Consider the following 13516-nt stretch of genomic DNA (forward strand, 5'->3'; position numbering starts at 1 on the left):
GAGGAAAAGCAGTCCATCTGCTGAGCATCTACTACGCGCCCGGCTGAGCGCTGGCGGCTCATGGCTTCCCCGCCCCGGGTGGCAAACAGCCCCGCCAGGCACACGGGTGAAACAGGCCCAGGACCGGCGCAATGGGCCCAAGGTCAGTGTCCAGCAGGGACTTGAACTCGGGCCTCTCTCAAAGCAAAGCCAGTGTCTTTCCTGGGCTTTCTCACATGCACACCCATCCCTTCCTGGCCTTCTCTACTTCCAAACTACACCTCTAGCTGGTCCACAGAAACCCACCCACAGCCGCTGAGACCCAAAGAGTCCATCTGCCATCTCCAGTGTGCGCCAGGCAGCAGCTTGCTGCTGCTTCCTCCATAACTCACAGCCTCCGGACGTGCAGAGCGTTACGGGGAGGTCTGCCCCACATCTGAAGGGCACACCGACTGAGTGTCACGATCCCCCGGATCAGGCAGATGCGGGTCTTTGTCCCACCTTGCTCCCTGAGGACATGGGGTCCCGGGTCCTGGCCCCTTGCTCAGGAGGGGCACACAGTAACACGGGCCAGCGTTCTTGCACACGGGACAGCGCTGCTCTCGGCCCCGAGTCTGGACTCACCGCCTGGACCACGCTCCATCCGCTCCGGCGGAAAACAGGCCCTCACTTCCAGCCTGGAAGCCCTTTTCCCCCTGAGGACCCCAGGAGCCTGAGTCAGCCTCCTCCCAGCCGTGGAGAGTTCAGGGGGTACACTGGCACGGCCTGCAGGCAGCCTGCTGGCTCGGACGCCATCGAGGAAAGAAAGTGCGTGGCTACGGGTCTGCTTCCTACCCGACTTGCCCTTCTGTCTGTAGGTGTGCTCTCAGAGTTTTTAAGGAGCAAGGCTTAGATCTGGGGGGGATCGGCTCGGGGTCATGGGCCCCTTTTCTGCAAGGCCTTTCATCCCGCACCGACAGCCTCTTGCTCAGAAGAACCACTCACGTGAGTAGAAGTTGTCCCCTGGCACTGTCTGGGGAGGGCCTCTGTCGGTCCCGCTACTGAGGGACAACGACTGGCTGTCTAGGTCCGGAGAGTTGGTCCTCGTGTCTGCCTCCCCCTTGAGAATCAGCCAGCTGGTCTTCTGCTAAGAAAAAAAAAACAGAAACTCTGTGAATTTCAACTTGACCTGCAGGGGCACTGCCCCATTTTACAGATGAGGAGACTGAGGCTGGGGAGGTCAGGGCCCCAGGTGAGGTCATACGTGGCGGGAGTTGGGTAAGCCAGCCTTGGGCTCCTGCCACACTCACCCACCTTCCTTAAAGACCAACAAAGGGTCTTAGCTCTTGAGCCAGGGTGGACTCAAGATTTCTTTTCTTTTCTTTTCAGTCATCTTCTTGGTTAAAGAACCAAAAGTGGCTCAGACAGTAAAGAACCTGCCTGTAATGCAGGAGACCTGAGTTTAATCCCTGGGTCTGGAAGATGCCCTTGAGAAGGGAATGGCTACTCACTCCAGTATTCTTGCCTGGAGAATTCCATGGACAGAGGAGCCTGGCAGGCTACAGTCCACAGGGTCACAAAGAGTTGGACACAGCTGAGCGACTAACGCTTTCACTTTCAAGTTACACAGCAAAGAATGAGGACTTTGGTAGAAGAGGTACTATTCCTAAGTGAGAGGAGGCTGGTGGGACTGCCTCTTAAATGTGGTTCCATGTGGCCTGCGCCAGACCCCTAAGGAGCAGCACCTAAGGGGAGGGGCTGTGGCTTCGAGTTGGAGAAGGGCCCCCAACACTGGGCCTGCCCCTCATTACCTTCCTGTTATCCAGGTCGAAACCTCCATCCTCCCCATCTGATCGCCTCGCAGCTGGAAGGGAAACATCAATCGGTCAAGGCAGCGTACCATCAATGGCAGGTTTGCATGTCCTGGTTCCCACTTCACAGTCATGCTCAAAATGGAAATGAAAGAAACGTTGCCAGCACTTGTACTTTTGAGGACTGAGGAATCAGATCGGCTGGGGGACTATCCCCGCAGGAATGGGGGCTGCGGGCCTTGCATAGGATTCGCTAACAGAAGAGCTGGTGTGTGATACGATGTCTCATTAACAATCCAGCTGACCCCTCCTTGGCCGCTTGGCATTTCGAAGATCATGCTTTCTACCTTCCAAGTTTAACTTTAAAATAACAGAAGGGCCTCGTGGTCCAGCCCCCAGTGGGTCAGACTCTGCTGGGTTGAGCTTCAGAGACTTCACTGCTTATCCCCACGTGACCCATTTCTCAGATCAGAGGACTGAGGCTCAGAGCCTGACATGACTTTCTCAAGATCACAGATCAGCGGGCGGCAGAGGCTGACATGGGACTCCAAAGGCCTTCCTCTTGTCTGCCCCACCTCACTGCCCGCAAGATGCAGAGCGGTGAGTGAGCGATGCACTGGGAGGACTCCAGGAAGAGCAACGAGGGGGCGCAACACAGACCGGAGGTGGGCTCGACGAGAGAGGGCGCGAACGTCCGCCGCTCGGCAGACTCTCTGGAGCTGAGTCAAGAGGTGTCTGCATTCTCTGTTTCCCTTTTTTTTGCGGGGGGAGGGTGGGGATCGCCACCCAGCAGGGCTCATGTTATCGTCTCCAAACTAACATGATGAAATAAACCACACGAGGGCAAGGCCAACAGTTCTCAGCATCCAACTCAGTGACAACCCATCCCGTGCGTCCCGGGCTAAACCACTGACCCCATGCACGCACGGAACCATGAAAGGAAGACCCCAGGGTCCTTCGCCACCTGCCACAGAGGCCGAGGACGCACACAGGGCGGGCTCCTTACCTGCAGCCTGCGGAGGGCTCAGACCTTCTAGCCCTTGGGAGCACCCTGCCTTGCGCACCACCAACGACAAGACTGACATCAGACCCGAGAGCTTGGAAACGGGGGACTGGGCTACAGGACCTTGACAAGATAAGGCCACAGTTGAAGACTGTCCTGGACGCTCTGACATTTCGTTATTCCCAACGACTCCCTGTTTCTCCTTCTCCCGGGAGAGACAGCAGCTTGCAACGTGAAAAGAAAGACCTCGCTCTCTCCACCGACAGAGGGCAAAGGCTGCCAAGCCTGTGTGCAGGGCACTGTGATGGAGCGGCAGGGGATGGGGCCCAGAAGCAGATGCACGCCCAGCGGCGAGGGCGCTCCCGCTGCCCAGACGATGGCTGTTGCTGGGCAGCAGCGCCCCGGGCGTCGAGCCATGCATCAGCCGGACTCTTGGTGGCTGGCGCAGCACCCTCAGCAACAGTCGGGCCAGCGGCTACTGGGGGCTCTGAGAGCTCGGCCACTGTCCAGCACAGAGACGGCCTCCAGGGCTGGCTCTTCTGGTAAAAGTGAGTGATCCTCACTCCTCACCAGCCCGCAGAGGCCCCTGCAGGCACTGCTGCGATTAGGGTACCTTGCAAACGCACAAACAACAGCCAAAGGGCTGTGGAGGGCGTGAGAGTCCCAAGGCTCCGCGTCCCAGGGACCAGCACGCCTCCACCCCACCTCCTGGGTCTGAGGACCCCACACGGCCTTGGGCGTCACACGGGGGCAGGAGAGCTCTGGCTGTAGAGCCACCTCAGGGCTCAAAGAACTGCCCCACCTCTGATGGGGGGACCCCACCAACATGCAGCAACTTTTCTCTGCAAACGCCTCCAGCTCCAAGAGGTGTGCACGAGCTAACCAGACTCAAACAGGGGTTTTCCAGAGCCGTGTAACACACGGCGGGGGTCTCTCCAAAAATACGAAATGGGCTTAGGGACACAGAGGACCCTGGCGCTTCGTGTGGCTTGCGGGCTGCTTCCTTAATGGCCCTGAGCCTCAGTTTCCTGATCTGTAAAATAGGCAAATGCCACCCACCCCACCCCCTTCACGTGAAGAGGATCACGTGAGATGAACATGGATACTGCCACATATGAGGAGCTCAGCTCACAGGTCTGAAATATTAGGAATAAACGAGAGGCGAATTGTGCAGCGAATTTGTAGCAGGCCATTTCGGGGTGTCAAGAACAGACAGATCGGTTCAGGACAAGCAGAGAAACAGAGCTGTGTGTGTCTTTCCTGTCACAAAAAGTGGCTCCATCTGAGCTGCGGAAGGTATCTGTCATGAGAACCCTTTTGGGCTAGGCTGATGTCCTTGCTCCTGCTTGCCCAGGACCTTTGCGGGAAGTACCCTGATGGGAGGGCCGATCTGCCCAGAGCCATCCCCTTTTCCCCCAGAGCCAAAATGCGCCTCCACCCCACTCTGAAGGAATCCCAGAGAGACACATGAGATGTGATTAATTTCTTTAAAGGATTAATCACTGTGTCATTTCTGCCTCTTTGCAACCCCATGGACTGTAGCCCACCAGGCTCCTCTGTCCATGGGATTCTCCAGGCAAGGATACTGGAGCGGGTTGCCATGCCCTCCTCTAGGAAATCTTCCCAACCCAGGGATCAAACCTGGGTCTCGGGCATTGCAGGCGGATTCTTTGCCGCCTGAGCCACCAGGGAAGTAGTTACAGGTTGCACGGATGGCCCCTGTGGCCTGGTGCGGGTGGGTGGCTCTGGGAGGCAGGAGGGAGCCCCTTGCTGAGAGCAGGTGTGGGAGGTGGTGAGGCACCCCCCACCCCCTGGGCCGGGGCTCCCACGCAAGCCGCCGCCTGACAGCTCCCACGCACTGGCCGGTGAAACGGAACATCTGTCCTCGCAGCTGGACAGCTTCCTGGGAAGTCTGGAGGGAGGCATTACATTTCCCTCTTGAATTCCCTTTTAGCACTGAGCCAGCTCACTCCACTGGGAGGAAAGTCCCCCGCTCTGTGCCAGGCATCACGTGGCTGCACACGGAGCTCCTGGGAGCCAGGACCCTCCTCCCCAGAGCAGGACTCAGAGCTGGTGGGGGAGTCCTGGCCGCCTCCCAGAGGGCCAACACTGGGCTCAACACTGCAGGTGACTCAGGGCTGTTCAAAGAACCCAAAAAAGGTCCCCGTCACAGCTGGGGGTTTAGCGGGTGGTGGGAGGCCTCCTGCGGACCCCCAGCCTGTCCAACACCCTCCGCTGATCCGACAGCAGCTCTTCCCAGTGGGATGTGGTTCTTCTTTCCCTTCTTTCTTATTTTCCATTCAGTTCCTTTGCTTCCTTTCCTGTTTCTCATTCTTTTTTAAAAACATGTCATTAAGTTGTAACCAAGCAGAGACATGATGAGAGACAGAGGAGCCTGATGCGCTGAAGTCCATGGGGTCGAAAGAGTCAGACGCGACTGAGCAACTGAGCGACAGGAGATGGAGCTAACGTAGTCGAAGAAAATACTGCTGGTCCCCAGTGACGTTCAGTGAGAGCAGCGGGTTCAGGGGTCGGGCAGACCTGGGGTGGCTTGCCCGTCAGCTGGTCACGACGGCCACTTCATGGCTCTGACCTCAGCTTCCTTGCCTTGGACCGCAAGGAGATCAAATCCGTCCATCCTAAAGGAAATCAGTCCTGAATATTCATTGGAAGGACTGATGCTGAAGATGAAGCTCCAATACATTGACCGGCTGTTACGAAGAACTGACTCTTGGAAGAGACCCTGATGCTGGGAAAGATTGAAGGCAGGAGGAGAAGGGGGCGACAGAGGATGAGATGGCTGGATGGCATCACCGACTCGATGGACATGAGTTTGGGTAAACTCTGGGGGCTGGTGATGGACAGGGAGGCTTGGCGCGCTGCAGTCCACGGGGTCGCAAAGAGTCAGACACGACTGAGGGACTGCGTGGCAGCTAACAGGGCTATGTCGAGATGGGGCCCCAGCACACACGATGCATTTGCGGCAGCTATGCAATCACTAATCCTGACCCTGATCCTCATCCTCAATGTCAGTGCCCCCCGCCCTCCCCTCCCTGAGTCCCCAGGCCTGGCTGGAGGCTCATTTCCCCAAACATACAAGTGGGATGAAGGCATCAGAAAAAAGCGTTGCTAAATTAAAAACAACTTTTGATGACTTGGCAATAGAAAGTTAAATAGTAAATACATTAATTAAAAAGCATACATTTTTAAAGCTCACTGAATGTATCATCTTAAACTAATTAATAGGAAGGCATGTCAACCCCCTCCAGTATTGCCTGGAGAAGGCCTGTGGACAGAGGAGCCTGGCAACTTCAGTCCATGGGGTCGCAAAGAGTTGGACACGACTGAAGTGACTTGGTGGTTTAGTTGCTAAGTCGAGTCCGACTCTGCGACCCCGTGAACTGTAGCCCACCAGGCTCCTCTATTCATGGGATTTCCCAGGCAAGAAACACTGGAGTGGGTTGCCATTTGGCTTCCTAGGTGGCCCTAGTAGAGAACCTGCCTGCCAATGCCGGAGAAGTGAGAGATGCGGGTTCGATCCCTGGATCAGGAAGATCCCCTGGAGGAGGACGTGGAAACTCAGTCCAGTATTCTTACCACTGGGATTGCTGAGTGGCTAAGGCGTTGGACTTAAGGTCCAATGGACATGTGTCTGCGTGAGTTCAAACCCTGGTCCCGGTAGTAGTGACATAGCAAACTAATTAAATGGCCCAGGAACTCAACGTCACTGCCCGGAGTTTGTTTCTGGCAAGTCGGGAGATTAAACTGACGGCTTCTCCAGCCTGAGGTGTGTTCCTCTCTCCATTGAGAGATGAGTGGACGGTCGGCTTGCTGCTGAGATGGGGAGAAGGGGCTGCACATGGACTGGAAACACACAGGACACACGCGCATGCTCACACACATGCGTGCTACACACATGCATGCTACACGCATGCACGCCCCCCACCCCCGAGGCACTTCCGGTGGACACGGTCCAGCTAGATGGGGAAACCTTATAAAGTCAGAACATCTCAAATGCACCCCATCACACCCATCCATCTCCCCCAGGGGGTTGTCCGGGGAAAGCAGGACGAGAGGACTCGCGGCCCCTGAGAGCGCCTGCCTCTCTCACGGCCCCTTTACAGTCAAGCAGGGGCTGACTGTGTTCCTGCTCATCCCACCATGAGGCTGAACGCTCGGCAGAGAGCAGGCGCTCTATAAGGTTCATTTCATAACATAATCAATAAGCTCAAGTTCCAGAACGTTAAAATAGTGTGGGTTCAAATAGGAATTCACTTGCCTTTCAATAGCAAAGGTGTAAATATCCAGATTAAAAAATAATATATGAAGATCACCCCTGGTAAGAACAAACTGGGATTTCCCTGATGGTCCAGTGATTAAGACCCTGAGCTTCTGCAGGGGCCATGGGTTCAATCCCTGGTCGGGGAATTTAGCGCCACAAGCTGCACGGTGCAGCCAAAAAAAAAAAAGTAAATGGAATCTCTGTGGCACGATCCAGTTAAGAGACTTAGTGTGAGAAGTTCTCTGTCTTGGATCTCGGCCTCATCAGATGCTAGGGAGCAATTTCACAAGCTGATTTACCGCCTGGCCCCCTCCTACCCTGTGTGTGTAAGTGGTGTGTCACTGGCTGATCAAAGGCCAAGTCAGTCAGTTCTCCCCCCGCAGACAAGGACAGCGTCAAGGCTGGAGCATGGGCGCCCCGAAGGAAAAACATCACTGTCTGCCTGCCCCTGCCTTCCTGAGCTCAGTTTCCCCACGGATGACAAGGGGGGCTGGTCTGGACAACCTCTGAGGGTCCTGGGGTTCACGAGCCCCGCCCTCTCTGATCCCTCGGGAAGATCTGGGTTCCCTGCTTCTCCGATCAAAGGGGAACAGTAAAAGGCATCACCTCCTGGAAGCCCAGGAGTTCCCAGTCATCTCTTGCTTTCTTGGGGAGAGGAAGAAATACCCAAAGCACAGGGCCTACTGCAGTCAAGGAGAACATTTATAAAGCAGACAGACCACGGGCTTGTAGTAAGCCCCAGCCAGCCAGCCAGCCAGCCAGTCGTGTCTGACTCTCTGCGACCCCACAGACTGTAGCCCACCAGGCTCCTCTGTCCAGAGGACTTCCCAGGCAAGAATATTGCAGTTGGTGGCCATTTCCTCCTCCAGCGCATCTTCCCGACCCGGGGATCGAACCTGCATCTCTCGTGTCTCCTACACTGGCAGGTGGATTCTCTACCAATTGCGCCACCTGGGAAGCCCAGTAAGCCACAAAAAAACACGATCTTTGGCCATACTACGTGTCATGTAGTATCTTCGTTTCCTGACCAGGAATTGAACCCACGCCCCCTGCGTTAGAAGCCTGTAGTCTTAACCACGGGACCGCCTGGGAAGTCCAGAATACATGCTCTGATAGCTTTCACCCGACAGCATCCTTCCAGTTGTCGACAGGGGTCGAGGCCGTCTTGGGGATGCCTCTGGGCAAGAACTTTAAGCATGGGAGCTCCCTTTCCCATCTCTCTAGGGATTTAATAACAATCCCGGATCACGACAGTTTAGAATGCGATTTCACTTTCATTACCCGAGCCGGGCCCTCCCAACCAGCCTGTCCAAAAGGCAGGACGGAGGATCAGTCCTGTTCTGCAGATGAGGAAACAGAGGCTCAGGATGGTGAAGCAACACATCCCAAATCACCAGAAATTCTCTGAAGAAACAGAGGTGAGACCTGGAGCCTCCTGTCCCCTGAACACCTGACTCCTGCAGGCTCAGTGGAGTGCAGACGGCTGGTCACATCTGGGAGGGAAATCGGAGGCAGGGCCGGGGGCGCGGTGAGAGACACCCTCGCCAGCAGAAATCACCTGCCCCTATTTGCTGAGGCTTGAAATCCCTTTAACCAAAGGCCAAGTCGTTAATTCTACCATCAGAGAGTCTCAAAACTCAGGACTTATATTCTCACGGAGGGCTAGAGGACTGATTCTGGTTTGTGCTATTTTCCAAAGACCAGACTGGGCCACCCCGGGGTCCAGGCACCTCCATCCCTCACCATCTAGGCTAAAATCAAGCTGGCTGCTCCCCTCAAAGCAGTGCCCCTGAAGCCACACGTGGGGACCAGCTCGCGGTTATAAGCCCTCATCTGCAGCCCGGCCCTCGAGTCAGCCCTCGGTTCACACACACACACACACACAGAGGCGCTTACTCAGACACACTCTCCGCTGCAATTTACGAAGGGGTCTCCCGGGATCCCACCAGCAAACACCACGCACCTAATGCTCAGGCCGCAGCCCCCGCAGCCCCCTCCCCGTCACGCATCAAAGCACAGCAAGAGCAAGCACGCAGAAGCAAAGGCCCCGGCAGGCATGCAGGGCAGACGCAGCAGCAGGGGCTCCGAGGGCATGTACCATGCTGCTTGTAGATGGGGGGTTTCCTATAGATGTTATCTTTGACGCCAGTGTCTGGGAAAGGAGAAAGGAGAAAAAGGAGAGAGATGGCAGGGTGAGCAAGCGCACTGTGGTGGTGCCCATTCTCCCGCCATCCGTCAGCAAGCAGCCCGCCACCCAGAGTCCCCAGCAAGGATCGAGGACCCCAGCGACGGGCGCCCGGGCCCCACACACCTCAGCTGCACTCAGCCCAGATGCCACCCACCGTTGTGAAGGGGGCAGAGGGCCGGAGGGGGCCAGAGTGGGTGTCCAGTGACAACCTGTCTCCAGTCCACTCCCAGAAGGGCAGCCACGCCTCCCCGGGATTTGCGGGGCTTCGGGAGAGACTCAAACACGTGCCGGTTTGGGGATGTGCACACCACCCATCTGTGGATTTTTAAAGCATCTCAGAATATGGGGGTGGGGTGGAGGATGAAGAAGCTTGGGGAACATGCGAATCCCAAGAGGTAAGGGCAGACGCCCGCCCCGACAGCTCAGGGGCGGCCCATCTGCCTGGTGGGTGGCCGTGTGTCCTGGGCGCCTACCTGGGACGTGGAAGTGGCGAGGAGCCTGCTGGTAGGTGGAGGGGGGAGGCTTGCTGTCTGAGAGCACGGAGAGGCTGGGAGTGCTCCGGCCACTTTCACTGCCTCCAGACGGAAGAGCGAAGACAGCAGACAGAGGCGGGAGGGGAAAGCAGAGGAGAGCATTTCAAGCGTGAGAGCTTCGGGAGCCCCTGTCTCCCCTGCCTGGTGGGGCCTCCGTGCCCTCTGCCCAGGGGAGAGAGTGTCACCCCCCCCTCCACCGACACCTCCAGATGGGGCCCCACGACTCATTAATCCAACCTCGAGGGACCGCCTTCCATGGCCTCAGAATGGGGGAACAGGAGCACCCAGGGCAGGGCCCAGCCCGCTTCCAAGTTCCCGGGATGGCTGGCCGGGCCATCGACAGTGCCCCTCTTTCCTTGGGTGGTGGGAGTGGGCATGGCCAGGCTGCTGCCTGAATCTAGGAAATCACAAATTCATGAAGACTAAGCACCCCCACTTTTTCCTAAGTATTCTTGTGTAAAAAGATGCTGACTTCTTGGAGGATTCACAAATCAGCCATTCACAACAGGGGCTGAAGTGCTAGAACTCATTGACATCTGTCTTTCAAAAACCACTGAGGATAATTTTATCAGCTACAGGAGAAAAAGAGGCAACTGGTGTTCATCAGCTGCCATGTTCCCAAATAAAGCAGTTTTTTTTTTTTTGCTAGATTGAAGGGGAAGAGCCCTCTGATTTTGGCTCCGACTTTTATCCCATCTGGATCTGTCAGTTCAGTTTTTGCGGACAAGGTTGGATTATCAAGTCACAGACTTTAGACAGCCGTGGTCACCCGGTGGCCCTCCCCGCCCCACCCCCACACCTCCTGAAGGGATGGTGCACGGCTCGTCTCAGCAGGACATACAAAGGCACAACTCACTCCCCACTTGAGCTCAGGGAACGTCACGTGACAGCTCGGTGAAAGGAAAGGGACGTCTCGACCTGAAAACACCCCGGACTGGGAGTCACAGGACCCCAAGGCGACACGTGATGAGGCAGCACGGGCCGGCCTGGAGGTGGGCTGACGGGGGTGGAGCGGCAGACGGGCTTGGGGGGTGCTCTTGCCTGGGGGTGGTGCGCTGGGGACCCCAGAGGGCCCGAGGGGCAGGGTGGGCACAGCATACCACAGCCAGCTCCCCAGACTGACTGCAGCTTCCAGCAGCTTCCCGCCAGGACACCAGTTTCATCTGTCAGCGTGGACAGAACGTCGGGTAGAGAACTGTACCCCTCAGGGAGGGGGTGTGAAGCCCGCTTTTCCCTTAGCACCGCCCTCCAGCACAGCTCAGACCTTCTGGAGCCTCAGGCGAGGCTGACGCTGAAACCGCACAGAGCTCCTCGTGCCCGGACGTGTGGCCCCTCCCGGAGGTGGGTCAGCACGGAGGTCGCTTCTGACCTCTGCTACGGACGGTCCTCAGCGCCCTCAGGGAGCCGTGAGGGCCTCGGTGGGGGAGCCATCCCAGAGCCCAGGAAGCGCTGGCCCGTGAACAGCCGTCTCCCCTGCCCCCGGGAGTCAGTGCTTTGCTGCGGAGCAGTTCCGGTCGGCACGGAGGTTTCCCGTGAATCCCACGCGGTTCCATCTTACATGCAGCCAGCGGTTCGCCACCCTGGTGTTGTCCAAACGCCTTGCTTCACTCAGATTTCACCTGTTTTCTGCTCGTGTCCCTTGGGTATCCCGGGACCTGTCCAGGACGCCAGGCGACATGGTCTTCATGCCCCCACAGACCCCCCGGGGCTCTGACTGCTTCTCTCTGTCCGGCACCTCATGACCTGGGCAGTTTTGAGAAGTTCCGTGCAGGTGTCTGGCAGACCGCCCCTCAGGGAGGATTTGCCGGGTGTGTTCTCATGACCAGACGAGGTCACAGGTTTGGGGGGAAGAGCCCGGAGGGGAGGAGCCCTCCCCTCGTTGTCAGGGGTGCTGCCGTCCATGTGACCTGGTGCTGAGATTGACCTTGACCCCACAGCCAAGGTCGTGCTGGCCCAGGATTCTGCATGTCCGGCTCCTCTCCGCCCCTAACTCTGCACTCTTTGCAGGGAAACTGCCCGGCACACGCCTCTCCTGGCGGCAGGGAGGAGGGCACCCCTCCTGGAGGGCAGAGGGTCCCCGTGAATCACTGGGGTCTCTTCTGCCGGGAGCTGGCCTCTTCTCCCCACTGGTTGATTACTCGGCCATGCTTTACATGGCTGTGGACCCATGGACGTTTGTACCCTACTTTCCGAGCCAGCACCATGCCCTTCGTTCCGCTGCTCAGCTGTCCTCACTCAGCCCTCGGGAGCGCCCCCACCTGGCTCCATGGATCTTCTCAAGGTGACCAGAGGCGAGGCCAGCCCCCAGCCCCTGCAGGGCTCCCACGGGACACCACGACGCAGGCGGGTTCCACCTGCCCGGCCTGCTGCCTCAGGCCACCTGGGCCGACCACGGCCACCAGGCGGATGGCCCCAGAAGGGGGTGAGATGAAGAGGTGCCGACAGGCGCCACCAGTGGGTGGGCAAGGGGGCTCCGATGAGAGGCTCCGCCTCTGCAGCCCCTCCTCGCCCCCTCACACTGCGGGCGGGGGGCTCACGGGTCACTGCCCCCTCCTGCCCAGCAGCATGGTCCTGCCAGCATCACCTCTCTCTGCACTCACCTGCTGGTCCCTGCGGCCTGCTCCTTAACAGGTGAGAGGTCGGGCTTAAACCTCACACTGCCCCGGGAAATACACCAGGGACTGAAATTTATACTAAAGTGCAAATGGCTGCCACGGGCACCTAAGCTGCACACAGGTCTTGTCAGGAGGGTGGCCCTGGGTGCCAGGACATGGTGGGAAGGTGTGTCTGTGAATGGAGGGGTGAGGTGGGAATGGAGGGGCATGTGGTCAGGTCAGGGCAAGCGCTGGTCCCTCCTGGGTGAGCCCTCAACCTGTAGCATCGTCCAGAGGGAAAATCTCCAGCTGAGCAGCCAAGGAAGCTGAGCTGCTGGGAGGAGCGGCCAGGGAAGGCTTTCCTAGAATGCAAGTGGACACCAGGCCCCATGACCAGCTGAGAGGAAGGCAGGTGGCCCTTGGCATGGCTCGCCACAGAGCGCCCACAGGCTGTGATGCACCAGACCCCGTGGGCCTTGGGGAGGAGCGGTCCCACAGCCTGCAGGTGGACGCACCTGGTAGGTGAGGGCCTGCCTCTGGGCCCAGCCCTGCAAGCTGGCTCTGCACCTCCGTCTCCTCAGGGGGGAGTCTGGGAAGGGGGCTGGGGCTCCTGAGGTCACAGGCGGCCCTGGAAGTCAGCAGCAGGCAGACCTGGGGGTGCCAGGCAGGCACCCTCCACATCCTGCACAAGAGAGGAGGGTCGGGGCTTTGCCCGATTCCTGGACAAAGAGAACTGGGGGAAAGAGCCGGCAGAAGGGAAGCCGGGTGGCCCACTGTGGAGCCAGTGCCCACCTGGAGCACACCGTGACCCCTCCCTGACCTCAGGGTGCTCTTGGAGGGGCTGTGATACAGTTTCTGAGCCATGCTTCGGTGGAGAGCTGAAGGGCAGTCCCTGGGGCCGCCTAGATGGGTGTGGACAAAGCTGTTTCCCTGGCGGTCAGCCCAGCTCCCAGGGTGGGGCAGCTTGCCTGGCCTTGCCTCTGGGCCATACCTCTGCCAGGGACCCAAAGCAGGGCCACGTCAGGCAGGAGGAAAGCTGTGTGCTCAGCTTTCTGACCTTCGAGACAAGAAGGGGCACCGGCGTGGGTGACCTGCGGGGCCGCGTCTAAACATCAAGCTCCCTCCGGTTTGCAGTGAGTCTTCTGTC

General features: G+C 58.1%; 1 protein-coding gene across 1 annotated transcript in view; it reads right to left on the minus strand.

Moving 5' to 3' along the window:
• Positions 1–13516, minus strand: part of ABLIM2 (actin binding LIM protein family member 2) — a 107785-nt gene that overhangs the window by 39844 nt on the left and 54425 nt on the right. Inside the window, exons 12-15 of the mRNA XM_068975420.1 lie at positions 9716–9817; positions 9153–9206; positions 1770–1822; positions 964–1102 (exon numbers count right to left, since the gene is read on the minus strand). Coding sequence (XP_068831521.1) covers positions 964–1102; positions 1770–1822; positions 9153–9206; positions 9716–9817 — 348 coding nt within the window. The remainder of the gene's footprint in view (positions 1–963; positions 1103–1769; positions 1823–9152; positions 9207–9715; positions 9818–13516) is intronic.

The sequence above is a fragment of the Capricornis sumatraensis genome, chromosome 7 (genome assembly GCF_032405125.1).
Source record: "Capricornis sumatraensis isolate serow.1 chromosome 7, serow.2, whole genome shotgun sequence".
Lineage (NCBI taxonomy): Eukaryota > Metazoa > Chordata > Mammalia > Artiodactyla > Bovidae > Capricornis > Capricornis sumatraensis.